Source organism: Delphinus delphis, chromosome 8 (genome assembly GCF_949987515.2).
Source record: "Delphinus delphis chromosome 8, mDelDel1.2, whole genome shotgun sequence".
In the NCBI taxonomy this organism is placed as follows: domain Eukaryota; kingdom Metazoa; phylum Chordata; class Mammalia; order Artiodactyla; family Delphinidae; genus Delphinus; species Delphinus delphis.
Window position 1 is genome coordinate 78,319,189 of NC_082690.1, and position 18,675 is coordinate 78,337,863.

At 38.6% G+C, this 18,675-nt stretch overlaps 1 protein-coding gene across 2 annotated transcripts in view; it reads left to right on the plus strand.

Moving 5' to 3' along the window:
- The window catches only part of LUZP2 (leucine zipper protein 2), a 448,942-nt gene that overhangs the window by 376,009 nt on the left and 54,258 nt on the right, over positions 1-18,675 (plus strand). For both annotated transcript variants that reach the window (XM_060017352.1, XM_060017353.1), the window contains exon 8: positions 17,433-17,507. In XM_060017352.1, the coding sequence (XP_059873335.1) occupies positions 17,433-17,507 (75 nt within the window). The remainder of the gene's footprint in view (positions 1-17,432; positions 17,508-18,675) is intronic.

An 18,675-nucleotide genomic window follows, 5' to 3' on the forward strand; every position in this document is an offset into this window, starting at 1 on the left:
ACAGCACAGCTATCAGAAGAATGGAAATCTAATAGCATGCTTATTCCAGGATTGGAGGGTGGGATTATGATTACCAATAGCCAAATATGAGACCTTTAATACTGTCCTCACCCCAGGCCACTCCCTAAAGTCACACTTGCATAAGAGAAAATGGTGTGTGAGGCAGATATTAGGCTAGCTACAACGCAAACCACATCTTCATGTATAAAATCCCAAGAGCAGGGCTGGGTTGGCTCCACAATTGGTTACGAAAACCAGGCCCTGGGCCTTACATTTCCTAAAGCATAGCAGTCACAGGGTAGAAAGGTTTATAAAAGGCTGTAACAGGACAACAGGAAGCAGATCTTAATCCTGCTGAGTATAGAAAAGTGAATTTTTAGAAGTTTCGCAGTTCACCACTCATAAAATCCACACCTCCCCCACTCCTTGAATGAAAAACAGTGGAGAGAAAATCCAGGCAACTACTCCCTCTGTGTTCCTGACTCTTGGAGACTAAAGGGGAAGCTTCCTTCTGAAACCACACCCACACCCACATGCACGCACACATGCAGATTTGGTTTATTTTCAATTGACAAACACAGAGTGTGGCAGTTCCAAAACATATTGTTTTTCTCTTCACTGACACCAGCAGTTGTACTGGTTTAATTTAAGCAGCTACATTTATGAAACATTTTGAGTGTACTGATGTTGAGATGACCTCTGTCTTGGGAACGTATGGGATTTATACTACTGTTAAGCATGAGTAAGAATGTGTGTGTCCTACTGGGGCATGTGCCAAGGGAATCACGATCCTCAGTGAAAGCCTCACTGTACCGCCTCAGAGGCAGTGCTTCTTAATGATGGATTTGAATTGAAATTTACGTGTAGATATTCAAAACACTGAAGCCCATGCTAAGCTACTTGAGATTCTGCCTCAGATGATTGGGGCTGGAGTGCAGTTATTTTCATACACAGTCACAGTACTCTAAGGATTCCTGATTTAAATGTGTAGGAATAAGAAATGATTAGATCTTTGGAAATAATCTGAATATCCTTTTCGATTCTCTAACTGAAAGAGGTTAAGTTTCTCTTCTTTCCTTCTCTGAGATGAGCTTAATGTAACTCTCCTTTGTGTCTCAAATGCCACCCTGAGCCGTTTGGATAGATTACTGGATTGAGTAAGTGAATGGGTGGATGCATAATGGGTGGATAGATGAGCGGAGACATGGATGATTTGGGAGATAGACAAGTGGATGGATGGATGAGTAGGTAAATGGAGGAATGCATGGATAATAGGATAGGGGGTATGCAAGTGGAAGGATAAATGATGAGTGGATGAGGTGACTAGTAGCTGAATTGATGAATGAGATGAGTGAATGAATGCCACATAAGGGGACACCTAAGGAAGAGGAACAGTAGACCTTAAAACAACTCCTTGCAAAGTTTAATTTACCAAATTGCCCAGAAAAAAAAATTTCCCATGTTCCATAAAACGTGTTATTTAGAAGACATTTATTCATTCATTCATTATCCAGATATGAGTTTCTCAGAATTAGATGGTGATCACTGACACAGGAATACACTAAGCCCTCTGGAGGCTAAGCAGATAAAGCTAAGTGATAGCTTCAAGACATGTGAAATACACATTTTGACCCCCATTTTGACAGCTACAATTACAAGTCATGTAACCTCTCTAACTGTAAGGATAGACCAGTGACATATTAAGAAGGCCAACAGAAAATTTGAGGGTTTTTTTATTGTGTTTAGAGAAGCTGTATAGCTAATGAATTGGGCTACAAAGCCCAATTCTGCTGAAACCAAAGTGACAGCTCTACAAGATAATTATTCCAAAGACACCTCAAAAAAGTTGTGCATCAATTTTTTGCATTCATTACCTCATGTAAACTTTAGAAGAACACTTTGACGTTGTTAAACATCCTAGTACTATTTTACTAGAAAGGAAGTCCCACAGAGGGATTAAGTTAATTATCTTTGTCAGGTTCTTTGTAGCTCAAAAATTTTAAGACTATGCTATCCTCACAAGAAAATTTGATTAATCAAGACATTGATGAAAGTTTCTTGTTTTCTTTCTGTGTTATATGTTGTGGTTTCGTGAAACATTTCTCACATGAAAAATCCAGTTTGCATTTCAGCATTTTTGTTCTTAGTCATATAGAGGGAAGGAACAAGTTTAATGTCCCATTACAGTTTACTATCATTTGGGATACAATGAAGCCCCGAACAGCATAATTAATGGGGGAAAAGCTGTGCATTATCTTCTTATATAACCTCAGATCAATAGTCTTAATTAGATGAAGGTTTTGGGATCAGGCATATGAGTACCTACTGCCAGATTCTAGTAAGGTAACTTTGGGCCATAAAGATAAAGCCTTTTTAAGGTTTTCTTGCCTCCTTTGCTGAGTGGTAGTAACAATAATACTTAAAGAGCTTTGCAAAGTTTAACAAAATAACATGTGAGTATCAGCACAATTCTTAGCACATGGTAAATATTCCATACATTTTCACTGTTACTATTATTCCCGTTTTACAGATGAAAAAACTGAAGATTTGAGAAAATAAGGGTATTGGTGATAATCTTAGAGCTAGTAAATAGAAAAGGAAAAATGAAACACAAGTATTTTAAATTATATTTCAGAACGCTTATCAATACCCTTAATTATAAACATTTAATAGTAAAGATTGGATAAAAGAGTTTATGTGACTGTTCCTGTAGATTTGTGCTTCGGAGCCAAATGTATTTGATCCTCACTGGTGATTTTAGTCATTATCCTAATTAGCTCAGTAAAATATATTTAAACATTAGGAAAATAAAATTTGTGTTGTTAGATTACAGAAAATTTTCAGTCTCCTTTTTTCACCCAGTAGTACAGTTTGGAAGCCAGTTTTTTTGTAGCATGGAAAGAAACTCTACATCCTTCTTGCCAGTCGTAATAAAAGTAATTCAAAATTGAAAACCGCCGCCAGAACCTTATGCCATCCTCCATTGTAGCGCATACCCTATTCACATGGGAAGTAATTGCTAGTTTATGCATGATATCCCCCCTACAGTACCTATTCTTGGAGGGCAGAGTCTGTATCTTATGCATCTTCATAATCCTCATAATTTGCATATTGACTACTACAGGATGAATGATAAATATTCGTGGAATCAAATTGAATTGATTTGAATAAAAGTCATCATTTTGTTAACAATTTGGCATTTGTACTGGCAACTGAGACTGGGGAGAATTTTAGATCTGCTAATAAGAAAACTAAATATTAAATAATGCAGCAGTAGCTTGACTAAAAAATGATAATATCTCTCTTTAATCATAATATAAATTATTATTGTTATCATCATTATCTTTCTCTTTTGTTGGACACCAACTATGTGCCTTGATCACATTTAAAAGTGTTTCCAATCCTTACAAAGACCTTCTAAGTCATGTTGTAGTATAAAGATAATGCATTCGATTAACAAGTTTTTTTGAGAGGTTAATATTACCAGGCACTTTTCCAGGTGCTTATGAGATTCATCAGTGAACAGAAGTTTCCTACTTGGTTAGAGCTTATGTTCAAGTAGGTGTGACAGGCGACACTCAATAAATAGAAAAATAATTTATGTAGTATATTGGAAAGTTAAGTGCTAGAGGAAAAATGAAAAGTAGAGAGAAATAGAGGATGGGGAATTTCAGGCAGGAAGTAAGGTAGTTTGCAATGCTAAAAGTCTAGAAAAACTCTTTAAGCAGGTGACACTTGAGCCAAGAATTAAAAGAGGTGAAGAATTTGAGAGAGATAAGAGTGGGCTTTGGAATCATCAAAATCTGAGTTTGAATTTACTTCTTCTACATATTACCTATATAGTTTGCTGGACCTCCACAAACTTGTTTGTGCATCTAGTAAAACCAGTAAAGAACACTTACTTTGTTTAGTTTTTACCTATTAAATATAGGTATAAATTGTTTAGAACTTGACCTGCATGTATAAGCACTATTTAATGTATGTTTTAAAAACAGAAGGTGCTTAAAAAATGTGGATCATGTTATATATAATTGCATGAGGGCTGAGATATTGCCGTAGGTTGTGAAGCTCTTTGTTCCCTTTCTGGATGAATACCACACTTCTAGGACTTTGGGTGTTCCCTAGAGTGTAGCTTACCCTGTAAATGCCAAATCCTGTGTCTTTTGTTCCACTTTTAAATTCAAGTGGAAAGAACAAAATAGGTCTGTTGGGAAAGAGGCCTTGGAAATATATTAAGACTCCCTACTAAAATGCATTAAAATGAGTTTAAAGGGGGAAAAGAAAGTACACATCTAGAATAGCAGGGAATTTGACAAGCTGGTATGTAGGCATTTCAATACCTGCTGCTTTCCACAAAATTCACTTAGTGGAATAAAAATTTTGAAAGGATGTTTGGAACATGTATCCAGAGCAGCTGCTGTACTTCGGCAGTGACAACATTAAACAACTGGCTTCATCCAGCCTTCAAATGGCAGGAAGATTTACACAAATAGAGGGGACTATGACATTCAGGCAGATTCACGTAGGGAAAAAAAAAAAAAAAAAAACTATTCAGAATATTTACCACGGACTTAATCCTGACACCTGCAAAATTTTGTGCTGGATTTAATCCACTGTCCCTTCAGCACTCCTGTCAGTAATGTTAATAAACCATCAATTCCTGTGCCTGTTAGAAGGAAGTGCAGCCATTGTCTGTCATGTCCATTAACTGCCAGAGAGAAGAGATTTACGTGATGGCCTGAATGGGCTCCTGGAGGAGCATTCTTTGGACTGTTAAAGTGAGGACTAGAAATCCTCAAAATGTTCAACTAGATAGTGAGTTTTTGTAAACACGGAGGCTCTTCAGACACACATCAGGAAAAAAAAATAAAAGTGCTTGGAGAAAGATAAGAAACCTGTTATTTTAGTACAGTATGTGGTGTTAGCATCAAATTTACTCATTTGCCCATGTGTCGATCCAATGTTTATTACACATCCACCAGGTACCTAGCACAATTTTAACAATTATCTCTTCAGTGGTTGGCAAAATGGAAGCAGTCCCTGTTGTGAACAAGACTGTTGTCTAGTGAGGGTATGAGACATTAACAATCAGATAAATGGATGGGTGACAACTATAATAAGTAGGGATTAAATTTAACCGGTATACATTAATAGAGGTGTGTAAATTGTTTAACTATTAAAGCACTTATGTACCAACTGGAGAATAAACTTTGTCTCCTTCATCCTGGTCCTTCTCCTGGAATCCTGTACCTCCCCACCACACACACACTAAGCTGTCATTCATGGATAAATGGCTAACACTTATTGTAGCAAAATGGCTCTGCCATGACCACCTGATAGCCTTGCATATCTCCACATAAGTCACAAAAGCAAGGCTAATGTGAAGTGTAACCCAAGTCTTGGTGGAATGCCCTGTGATCCTCCGTGGGACACAGAAGTATAGGTAGTCTTGTTAGAAGCTGTTGAAAGACTGCTTCTCATTTCCCTCTGTACCTTGCAGGAGGCTGTGATGGAGTAACTTCCTGTCTTCCTAATGCCAGTGAGGCATGGAACTTTCCATATCACACCACTCCCCCTTCTCTGGGTAAAACTGTAAGCTATGAAACTGCTTTCCTGTAGTTTAGAGTTGAATCACAGTGGCAGAGAGAACCACCACCTGTGTTGTCTGTCATGTGGCACCCCATGTTTGATGTCATCCACTGATACTAGAGATGTGGATTGCCAATGCCATGCTGATCTTCCTTATGCTTTAAGTATGCGTAATAAGCTGTCCAAATTGATTTGGGCTCATGTCTCTTTCCTGGCTGAATCTATGAGACTGTGGCAAGTCTCTTAGGAGCTGTCACAGTGCTGCTGCTTAGAGACTACGTGACTGCTTGACACCCGTCAAGCAGAAAATTCCCAGGACGCTGCTCCAGCATTGAGAGTAGAGTCACATTTATTGGTTCATATCTGTACCATATCATTTTATATTTTGAATATCACAACTGGTGAAAGTACTAGAAAGGAAAATATAGTATCTCACAAGAGAATATAATAAAGATGCTAAAATTATGTTTGCAATTCAGAACTGGATCTTGGTGAGAATTAGCATTTCAACTGTAATCTAAGGGGTGAGTAATAACTGACCAGGGGAAACAAAGTAGTGGGAAATTTTCCATGATTCCAGGCAAAAAGAACAGGTACACGTGATGACCCTGAGGTATATAAGAATATGCTTCATTCTGTGAACTATAAAGAAGGCCAGTGAGACATTATATAGCCCATTAGGTCAAGGTATCTCTTCTCTTCTGACAGCCTAGTAAAATGCATGCAATTCTACTAGTAAAGTTGGAGTTCCTGAGACACTGCATAGAATGCCAGTATAATTTTGTTGTCTCACTATGTGGAAGGCACATTGATAGATTGAGTGGTGAATACAGAAATGTTTAAGAAGCCCTTTAGACTGTGAGCTTCATAAAGTTAGAGATGTTGCCTTGTGTTGCGTTTGTAACTGATCTCATATCAGAGCACAGAAAATAATATCTGGTAAATGAAAATGTGAGAAAGGGAAGGGAGGAAGGAGTGAAGGTGGGGAGGAAAGGAGGAAGGGTGAGAGGTCCTCTACTTAGAGGGGTATAAAGATTATTGGGCTTCCCTGGTGGCGCAGTGGCTGAGAGTCCGCCTGCCGATGCAGGGGACGCGGGTTCGTGCCCCGGTCCAGGAAGATCCCACATGCCGCGGAGCGGCTGGGCCCGTGAGCCATGGCCGCCAAGCCTGCACGTCCGGAGACTGTGCTCCGCAACAGGAGAGGCCACAACAGTGAGAGGCCCCGCGTACCGCAAAAATAAAAAAAAAAAAAAAAAAAGGTCAAGTTTGATTTTACACACACATATATATAATCTTCAATTCCTTTATCACCATTTATTGAAGTTATTGTTTTTTACACATTGAATTATTTACATTTTTATCTTTTTCAAAAGTCAAATGGTTATGTATGTTTTCAATTGACTATATTTGTTTGAGTAGATTTCTGGATTCTCTTTTAATTTATTTCAGCATATGTCTATTCTTATGCTAATACTACACTGTCCTTATTAATGTAGCTTCAGAGTTAGTCTTGAAATCAGACAACGTTAACTCCTACACTCCAGTGTTTTTTAAAGTATTATTTTAGATACAAGTTTTAGGACCAGTTTAGTAAATTTACAGAAAAAAAAAAGAAATCCTACGGGAATGCTAACCTGGTTTGCATTTTATCTAATAGATTAATATGGGGAGAACAGGTATCATAAGAATATTGAATATTTCAGTTTAACAGGATTTAATGTTTCAATTCATAGACATGGTATATCTTTCCACTAATTTAGAATTTCTGCCATTTCTGTCAGTAATGTTGCATAATTTACAACATACAGGTTTTTCACATCTTTCATTAAATTTTTTCTAATAATTTTAAATGTTTTTTTCCATTTTTTTCACACTCTTCTTCCATTATTCCAATACACATATTAGTGTTTTTAATATTGTTCTAAAGATCTCTGAGACCCCCACCATTCATGTTTTTTCAAGCTTTTTTTCCTTACAGCTTTTCAGAATGAATAATTTCTGTTGATATCATTTCATATTTAGTAGCTCTTTTCTTCTTTCATCTGCATTTTTTGATAAGTCTATCCAGTGAAATTTTTCTTTCTAGAATTTCCATTTGGTTCTTTTTTTTAAATTTATTTATTTTATTTATTTTTGGCTGCATTGGGTCTTCGTTGCTGCACGCAGGCTTTCTCTAGTTGCGGCGAGCGGGGCTACTCCTCATTGTGGTGCGCGGGCTTCTCATTGCGGTGGCTTCTCTTGTTGTGGAGCATGGGCTCTAGGTGCGCAGGCTTCAGTAGTTGTGGCTCACAGGTTCTAGAGTGGAGGCTCAGTAGTTGTGACGCACGTGCTTAGTTGCTCCGCAGCATGTGGGATCTTCCCGGACCAGGGCTTGAACCCATGTTCCCTGCATTGGCAGGCGTATTCTTAACCACTGCGCCACCAGGGAAGCCCTGGTTCTTTTTTGTAATACAGTTTTTCTGCTAAAATTACCTATCTCATCACTAATTAAGAACATGTTACCTTTAATTTTTTGATAGTATTTTTAATAGCTGCCTTACAATATTATATCCAACATATGAGTCATCTAGATATTGGCTACCATTGTCTACTCTTTTAACTTCGGGTCATACATCTCATTTCTTTGCATACCAGTAAGATTTTATTTTGTGCTAGACACTGTCACTTACATATCACAGAGATTCTGGATTTTATCTTCAGAAGAAGATAATTAATTTTTGTCCAATAATACAGTTAAACACTGATATTTACCTTGATGTAGAGTTGACTTTATATTTTGTCATTGCAGATATGTGAAAAGTCCGTGATAAAGCTTAAGCTTCTCTCACTTAACTGAGCTAAATCTCCAAAAATCTTCCCCCAGCCCCACCTCCCAGAATCGTATCTAGGTTTTGAGTTAGACTTTCTTAAGGCAAGCCTAAAAGTGGACTTTATACTAGGGCAAGACTCAGCAAACTTTTTCTGTAAATTATCACACAGTAAATATTTTAGTCTTTGCAAACTTATATGGTCTCTATCTCAACTACTCAATTCCACCATGGTAGCACAAAAACAACTAGACAATACATAAGTAAATAAAGGTGGCTGTGTTCCAATAAAATTCTGTTTATGAAAGCAGGCAGGGACTTCCCTGGTGGCCTAGTGGTTAAGAATCTGCCTGCCAATGCAGGGGACACAGGCTCAAGTCCTGGTCCGGGAAGACCCCACATGCTGCAGAGCAACTAAGCCCGTGCACCACAACTACTGAGCCTGTGCTCTAGAGCCTGCAAGCCACAACTACTGAGCCTGCATGCCACAACTACTGAAACCCGCGTGCCTAGAGCCCGTGCTCCGCAACAAGAGAAGCCACCGCAATGAGAAGCCCGTGCACCACAACAAAGAGTAGCCCCACTCGCTGCAACTAGAGAAAGCCCGCATGCAGCAACGAAGACCCAACCCAGCCAAAAAAAAAAACAATAATTAATTAATTTAAAAAAAACATGCACATGTTAAAAAAAAAAAAAGGCAGTAAGCCAGATTTGGAATTTGGGCTGTAGTTTGCCAGCCACTGCTCCTGTGCAAGGCTGTTAACCTACAGGCTGTCGCTTTGATGCCTGTGGTGTTGATAACATTTATGAATGTCTGTAGAATGCTGGCATCCTTTTGCAGTGCTCAACCTCTAGGGTTTCTGTTCTGCTGTGAGTCATATAACAGTTTCTTTGTGAGTAGCCTTGTGTCATGTATTGCTCTGTGTATGTGCAGTCCAGCTCTCAGCCAAGGACTTGCAGGAACATCTCCCAACAACCGGACTTTTGGAGGCCCTGCCCTGCTCACCTCACTTTTCTCTGCTGCTCTGCCCTATATACTCCAGGCATTTAATCTGCTCCAGACTCTGATCTCTGCCTCCACAGTTCAGTCCAACTACAGTGATCTGCTTGGACCACAGCCCTTTGCACTTAGGTCAGGAAATTGTCCTCAAGTAGAAAGCTGGAGTAGTCATGAGTCTTACCTAGTGAGGTTCCACTATTTCAAGGTTCACAGCTGGGCATGATTAGCTCATAATTGTTTATGAGAGGAGGACTAGTCCAAAACCAGTTACTGTGTCATGTCAAGAACCTTTAATCTTTTTATTCTTAAGTAACAAAAATATAAATATCTAACAATAATTTAATTAATAAAAATGAATTTTATTTACTCACAATAACCAAAAATACAAATAACCAAAAATACAAATTCATTTGACTTCAGGTGTGGTTTGACTGTGAAGTTTTCTAAGTCACCAGATCCTATCCTATCTATTTTATATGCTTTGCTTTCGTCTACAGGACAAGTTTAACCTCATGTTGTCCTCTTTTATTTTATAAATAATGTCTATTAGAGCTTAGACTTAAACATCCTCATACTATACTACCAAGAAAAAGAGAATATACTTCTTATTCACTCAGATGAAGAGAGGCATCTTTCACTGCAGAAGCCACCAGTAAATATCTTCTTGTCTCTGGCCTGACATTAATTAGATGTCCAAACCCAATACAATCGTTTGACTAGGGAGTTGATATAGAGTAATTGCTTTAAGAAATTGCATCCTCATCTCTGGAACTGAGTGTTGAGATATTTTCTCCTAAAATAATATGGCTGAGAAAGAGTGTGAAGCAGTCACCTCCAAAGTCTAGGCATTTTTGAGGGGAGAAAGGGAATCGATATCGAGAACATAATAAAAACTTATTCACGATAAGTTTTCTTTAGTGACCATAATCACTACAATGCATGTACACATACACATAATGGCAATAAGATATTTATAAGAATTTAACTTTGAGAAAAAATATGTATTTCTGCTCTTATTTCCCAGTGAAAAGCCTTGCTGAACTTTATAATTTTTACATATTAGCATTGACTTTTTTTTTTTTTTTTTATTGTGGTACGCGGGCCTCTCACTGTGTGGCCTCTCCCGTTGCAGAGCACAGGCTCCGAACACGCAGGCTCAGCGGCCATGGCTCACGGGCCCAGCCGCTCCATGGCATGTGGGATCTTCCTGGACCGGGGCACGAACCCGTGTCCCCAGCATCGGCAGGTGGACTCTCAACCACTGCGCCACCAGGGAAGCCCTAGCATTGACTTTTAATAGCACTTATAACCAGACGTTATGTAAACTATTCCTGTGCAATTTGAGATCTTTGTTCCTTTTACATATATTAGTCATTCAATTCCAAGTCTCTCAGAATTATAACCAAGTTATTAATGTTGAAATGAACAGGTGCTGCATCAAACAATCCGATGGCCTAATATAATCTTGGTGCTAAACTTTATACTTTTATGGGAGTGAGTAGAAGCAGGCAGGAGTTTTTGACTTTCTGCCTCCTTTACTGAGTGGTAAAGTGTAACGTAGAGATGACGGTGCTGGTGTTTTGTTCTGTGTTATATCTCTTGAGTATTATCCACAGCTTCTAGGTTAGTGCTGCCAATCAGGGAGCATGTGCTTCATAAACACTAACAGATGCATTGAATCATGCATTTCAAAAAAGCAATCCTATTATTATCCTTTCACCAAATACCTAGTACACCCTACTGAGTATTTGAAAACATCTCTGTTATGAATTTATTATCCTCGTTGGATGAATAATCTTAAACACACAAAATTCCACCAGTCTTCTAAGTGGTCTCCAAACATTTCTAACCATAAAGCATATTAATAAACTTTAAACACATATAATCCGATATATGTATTGGTTATAAATTATATACACTCACATCTTTAGTGGTTAGGAGGACCAGCTTTGGATCCAAACTGCCTAGGTTTGAGTTCCAGATCTGTCATTCCCCAGCTGTGTGACCTTGAGCAAGATATTTAATAAATCTGTGTCTCAGCTTCCTCATTTAAAAAGGATGAAAGACATACTATGTACCAAATAGAGTTGTTATGAGGAATATATATCTCTCTCACAAGTTTAGGCTGTTGTTATCTTTTATTATCATCTTATTATTTTACTTCTATATTATGTACATTATAAACATAAACAAAATGAAAGGAAAGCAGTGGTGAAACAGAAAATACGTAAAAATAAGTTCTAATATTTTTATATTAGAACAACCACGGAATATTTTAGAATAAAAATGTAGACTACAGAGTATTTTATAATGCTACCTATTTTACATTTTTTAAATCTAAATTAAAATTTAGAATTTCTAACGTTTTCTTCCCACACTCCAATGGAACTTGTACTCACTATCCCTATTTCTGCAAAATTTGCTTCAACAAGCCTGATTGAGGGTTCTTATTGGTACCAAAATGTACAGCAAGTATCATCTTATTAATAACAAAGTAGCAAACATATTGTTAGAAAACTTTAAAGATTTCTGACCTTGTTTTGCTGATGCCACCTAAAAGCTTATTGTAATGTTGGCTGTTACTTCTAGGCCCCTCAGTGACCCCCCCTCCCAATCTAGTTCTCTACTGAGTTATATCCTCAACAAATGAGTCACAGCAGTCTTGTAAGATTGCTTATTATAACTCTGTAGTGGCTAAAACACTAGGAGATGGCTCTGTTCTGAATTCCGTATTCAGAGTCTGTATAAACGCTTCCCTGATCTGGCCCTAGCTGGGACCATGTCCAGGTTAGTCTTTCCAAGCAAGAAGCCCATGCCAGAGACGAGTGTGGCTAGACATCATTATGCTGATACCCCTGTGGTGCTTCTTCCTATGTTTTATCAGAAGATTAAAGAGCTGAGACCTTAATTAGCATTCAGAAGTCTGTACTGTCCCTCATCTCTTCTCAATTTAACTCAATATAGTCAGGGATTTAATTTCTTTAAATGTTGTTGACTCATTATGTCTACGGCATTGCTAACTGATAAGACTCCATGGTGACAAAAAAAAAAAAAAAAGGTTTAATTTCTTTATCTTGGCATCTAAGCTATTTATCAGCCAATTGTATTTCAATCACTCTTATAGAGTATGTGAGAAAGAGAAGAATTATTGTGCATATCCTTAGAGGAAAGTCAATATATTTTTTCTTTTTTTAAATTTATTTTATTCAAGTATAGTTCATTTATAATGTCTTGTTAATTTCTGCTGTACAGCAAAGTGATTCAGTAATACACACATATATATATGTTATTTTTCATATTCTTTTCCATTATGGTTTATCACAGGATACTGACTATAGTTCCCTATGCTATACAGTAGGACCTTATTGTTTATCTATTCTCTATGTAATAATTTACATCTGCTAACCCTAAATTCCCAATCCGTCCCTCCCCCCATCCACCTTCCCCCTTGGCAACCACAAATCTGTTTTCTATGTCATGGAGTCTGTTTCTGTTTCGTAGATAAGTTCATCTGGGTCATGTTTTAGACTCACACATAAGTGATATCATGTGGCATTTGTCTTTCTCTTTCTGGGAAAGCCAATATTTTGACTTGCTCCTACTGCTTTCTGTGTCTCGGTGGAAAAACACACACACGCACACACATCAATGTAGCCTAGGTGTTATACTTAGTTTAAAATGAACTGTGATTTTGTGCCACATTTTCTTGGCTCCTGAAAAACAAATTGATTCTCCGAGTTGAATTATAAAATCTTTTTGTTATAATTTTATATTAGAACCTGTTGCTTGGAAAAACCCTGCCGCATGTGTGTCTCTGGTGTGTTTACTCTCTTTGGTGATGATAGTTTTGGAGCCAACTTTTTTTTTTTTTTTTTTTTTTTTAATACCTGGCTGCCGGAAGTCTTGGAACAAATTTGCAGCACAGTCAAAACAAATGGATAGAACTTCATGGCCTCATCATCAGTGCCTGCTTCTTCTGTCGCTACCCATAATCTACTTTCACATCCCATTCACAAGACATATATGCTTTCCGTAGATCTCATGTGTTTAATTTATGTTTGATATTCTAATACATTTAGTGTTAAACTCATTTCAGGTCCTTTTTAGGTATAAATGTTTTCATATGCTACAAATCTCAGGGAAATTCACCAGAAAATTAGAAAGAAGATACCTGGATATTCTCACCTAGAGGGGAAGTAGAAAAGGATTAAGATAATCCTTGTCCCAGTGAGTTTTCAGAAATATTGAATTACACACATAATGTATAAATAATGAATTAGAACCTTGCAGGTGTATGCATTTGCCAAAATTTTGTAAAATGGTTCATTAAAATTTCAGATAAAATTTAACTGTCTACATTATGTCCTTTCTGTTTGCTTCATGCTACGACTATACATTTAGGTTGCTTAGGAAAAAAAGACAGTTTTTGCATTAAATACAGCATTGATTTCATCCTTCATAATCTAGCCCAATTTAAGGTGGATCCTCGAGAAAAACAGCAAGGAACAGCTCCAGAATTGATAGACCAGACGGCAGAGCCAAGCCAGGCTCCAGTGTTTTGTGGTCTATAAAAACTTGGAGCTGTGGAGCTTCACAATTTTTTGAATAAATTAAAAATTATCATATGGACTCTAGCCTCTCATGTTATAAATCTCAAATGAGAAAATATACTTACATAAAGATTAAATGTTAGGTTTTTTTGCTGTTATTCTTATTAGGAAGAATACTCTGACTTCTCAGGCCCCCTGTGTTCTCTATTGCAGCTTAACACACTCTCAGCTTAGCAGTTAGAGTCTCATATTGAGATTTTCACTTTACGTGCTTGCTGCCTCGTGTATTTTCAACCTATGTACACAGATGATGTTTCCTTCTTAGTCTGAACAAAACTAATCACTTTATAGATACTTATTCAAAGATTGGATGTAAGTGAAAGCTACTCTAGATTCACGACTACCTCCCCTGAAATAACCCTATCCTTTTTTTCATGTGAATTAAATTGACAAAGCACATAAATGACTTAAAACAGACAAAATTCACAATCCAGTAAACCCTCCTGTCTTTCATAGGTTTTCTCATGCTTTAAAACCCACAGACCTGTTTTTATTTTCTATAATTTTATAAATACGATATATGATTTTTTTTTTTAATGTACCTTCTGATTTATTAGCTCTGGAATGGGACTGGAATGTTTACATTTCTTTTTTTTTTTTTCTTTGCGGTATGCGGGCCTCTCACTGTTGTGGCCTCTCCCGTTGCGGAGCACAGGCTCCGGACGCGCAGGCTCAGCGGCCATGGCTCACAGGCCCAGCTGCTCCGCGGCATGTGGGATCTTCCCCAACCTGGGCATGAACCCGTGTCCCCTGCATCGGCAGGCGGACTCTCAACCACTGCGCCACCAGGGAAGCCCCGATATATGATTTAATCCAGTAACTGATCCTTTCAAAACTAAGACTAAAGTATGATAATATGAGTCCAAATCTGCAATTCCTGTGGTTACTTTTCTTACTATTTTTGTAACCTTTTGTATCCCAAGATCTCTTGGCTAGATTTTCCCAAGTTCAATGAGTTCTCAGAAGAGGTAAATGCTTGAAATCCTGGGAACTAATGGCAATGAGCTTTCAAAGGCATATACGCTATTTCTGTTGGAATTCATTCAACCTGTCCTGATACAGGCTTCCTGGATGGCTGCACACCCTGAAGTCATCGTTTTGTGGGAGTCCCTTGGTGTGGATGACAGGATTTAGGCTGAAACCCACACACACAGGGAGAGGGATGGAGGCAGGAGGACTTGTAACTATGCGACCCCACCCTCTGGACTGCAGATAATGAATGATAGCATCTTGAGGAGAGAGGCTGCCCACCTAAAGGACCCTGAGGATGAAGATATCATGACATGCTTTGCGGGGGTAGAAAGGTGTTCAAGACATAGGCGATTTCGGGGCAGCACTAACTCCCTTCCAGCTGGTGACTGAGAATGTTGATTGGCACTGAGGCTCGTGCTGACACTCTGCCCTCTTCCCACAGGAGTTCCCAGGAACTTGCCTACAGCCCCCAGGGGTGTGGGGATGGCCACTATCCCACTAAGGCCCACGCGCTGCCCCTCCCTGTCTTCCCTAACTCCTGTCCTAGGCCTAGAGGCTGGGGACAGACAGAAGGACCACTCTTCTTCCTTCTTTTGGGCCTCAGTCCCGTGGACAGAAGCTGGCTCTGGCAGGGCCTAAAGTAGCAGGGATTGTCACAGGGGAAGTAGAGTGCTCCGTGGTTGAGGAATGCAGCTGGACCCAGGGCAGCCGCAATGCAGGGCCAGCAGAGTGGCCCAAGCCCGGGCCAGGAATGCAAAACTGAGGCCTATGGTCCTGAAGCCCTCCTGATGTGCGGGCAGGTGGCCAGAAAGACAGAGACAGACAGGCCAAGGGGGGCCCACGGTTCAGAGCTTATGAGAGTCCACTCACTTGGAGGTGCCCTCAAATTGCAAACAACCCTCTTCATCAGTCCTCTCTCTCTCTCTCCCTCATTCACAATGATTTTATTTTCAAACATTATTGTATATTTAGAAGTGCACATATATATTTCATGTACATGATTAGGTTACTGCTTAAGGGCAACAATTGCCTACTGGAAAATTATTGTCCACAAGAGTCAAGTGTGGAAAGTAGCACAGATCGATTTAGGGGATGAAAACTATGCATGGACACAAAGAATGGATATAGGTTTTCATAATCAAGAAAAATATCCTCACCTTCTCCTCCTGCCTAGGTGCTTACCATAAGGAAAGGAAAAAAAAAAAGGTTATTCAAGGACAATGGTGCAGGGCGCTGTTTTCCAGACCGTGAGGGAGAGAAGGGAAGAGCAAAAGACAAGTGGGCACTTTGGTGGTTGGCTACAGCCTTGCTGCAAGCCCACAGCATTGTAACACCCAGGATGGAGATCCAGAATGGGGACGTCCTGGTCACCGCAGAAGTGATGAGCCCCTCTGCTGACTTCTCCCAGGCGAAGGCGAACTCAATCCCCTTGCCTCACAAGACCATCAGAACGACCCTCTGTTCCTTCCAGACTTAAATTCTTTTCGTTGGCTAAATGTAGGAGACTGACGAAAGCCAGAGGTGTAGCGAGGCTCTGAGGCATGAGGGGAGGCTGGCCCTTCTGCAGATCCTGTGTGAGCCTGCAGAGCATCTCTCTGTCAGTATATAACTATAGTATATACAGTAGCTAGGCATTGGTGGAGGCAGGACTTTAAAACACATCTTCCAAATCTGAGGCTCTTTTCTTTTAGCAGTACAGTTGTGACATTTGCAAAGATACAGAGATACGGTGGGATAGAGTTATACTGGTTTAAAAATAAAAATAGAAAAAGAGTGAATACTATTGTATTGGGCTTCTCAGGGTGCCTTAACAAAATACAACAGAATGGGTGGCTTAAAAAACAGAATCTGTTTTCTCATGGTTCTGGGATCAAGGTGCTGGCAGATTCATTTTCTAATGAGAGCTCTTTCTGGCTTGCAGATGGTGCCTTCTCACTGTATCTTCCCTCTGTGTGAGGGTGGAGAGAGGTCTCTGGTGTCTCTTCCTCTTCTTATAAGGACACCAATTCTGTGGGATCAGGGCCTCACCTTTATGACCTCATTTAACCTTAATTACCTCCCTAAAGGCCTTATCCCCAAACACAGTTACATGGTGTGTGGGAGGAGTGTAGAGCTTCAACATATGAGTTTTAGGGGGGGACAAAATTTAGTCCATAGCAACTAGAAACATGACTGATGGATTTATACCACAGATATTTTCTGGGACATGAGCTGGAACTTTGCAACTAGACATTTTGACCCAGTGAAACATTTAGTGTATATTCATCCAGAACAACATTTTCTGCAGCTTAACCAAATGACCATGTAATAGAGTATTTTTAACTTGCATTCTAAATGAATTTCACAAGGTTTTTGTGTTTTTCTAATTCTTTGGCAATGAATGACAGATACTTAAAGTGGAGGGGAAAGGTTATAGAATTTACTGAAAAGATATACCTCTCTTTCATTTTACAGGCCCAACAGCTTACTGATCTGGAACGAAAATTAGCTGTGGCGAAAAATGAACTGGAGAAAGCAGCTCTTGACCGGGTAAGTTGACATCCATGAGCCATCAGACTTTGGTTGCAGAAGATGAAGCTAGGTGTACTCATTGCTGCTCTTGATTTATCAATGCAATTCCAGATGCTGTGCATGTAATATGGTGATAGAATTCATGAGTGTTTGATACTTTCTTTGGAACCCAATTCTTTTCTTGTTTTTGCTGCTATAGTAAATCTACTCAAGGTTGAGGCTCTGTGATTCCATGGCTTTATTTTTCACTTTACTGGTACACTTGCTCTATAATACAGTGAACAAACATACTTTAAAGCATCAACAAAGATGTCATGTATTAACTTTGTATGAATGAGTTGTAAAGCAAATGGAAGTAGTCATTGACACTTTTTATTTTGGAAATCTTAAAGTCCTGGAGGAAGAGGCATTAAAAGAAGAAAGTAGCTCTCTTAAGCAATTCTGTTTATACAAAGATAATGCAAGAGTGGCTGACATTCCATCTTTATAACAGCTTTATTGAAATAAAATTCACATGCCATAAAAGTCACACTTTTAAAGTTCACAAAGTTGTACTATCATCAACATTAATTCCAAAAGGTTTTCTTTGCCTCTTTTTACCTCATTTCATCTACTTCATTTTATTTTTGTTAATGCCTCATTGTGTTACAATTGTACATGCTCAGAATAAACCACAACTCCCATCTGATGCCTACCTTTGCCTATCAATACTCTTCATATGAGACATGCATGGAGAATAAGGAGTTGGTATTTGAAAAGGGAAATATAATATGGAGGAAGGAATTAGTCATAAAATTTAGAATTATGGTTCTGCTTCTTTACAGTTACAGTATTTGGCAAAATTTCTTAATGCCTCCTTTCATTTTTAAATCAACTATATAAAATTGTGGGAAGTAAATATTCCTTTTTTCTTTAGTTCACTCAGAACAAAAGGGTAAAATGATTTTAAAATTATTTCTTTGTTCACTCAGCAACCCATTTATTGAATCCAATGTAGTTTTCTCTAATTCCTAGAACATGTAACTAGAAAATATTAATACAAAAAACTCTAAATCTGAAAATGAAATCATAGTATTTCAGACTTGAGAAGACAAAAAACACCCACATTGCTCTCAGTCAGAAACATGAAAAGTCTATGATGTAGCAACAGGGCCAATCCAAGAGTAATCTGCATTTTAACAAACAT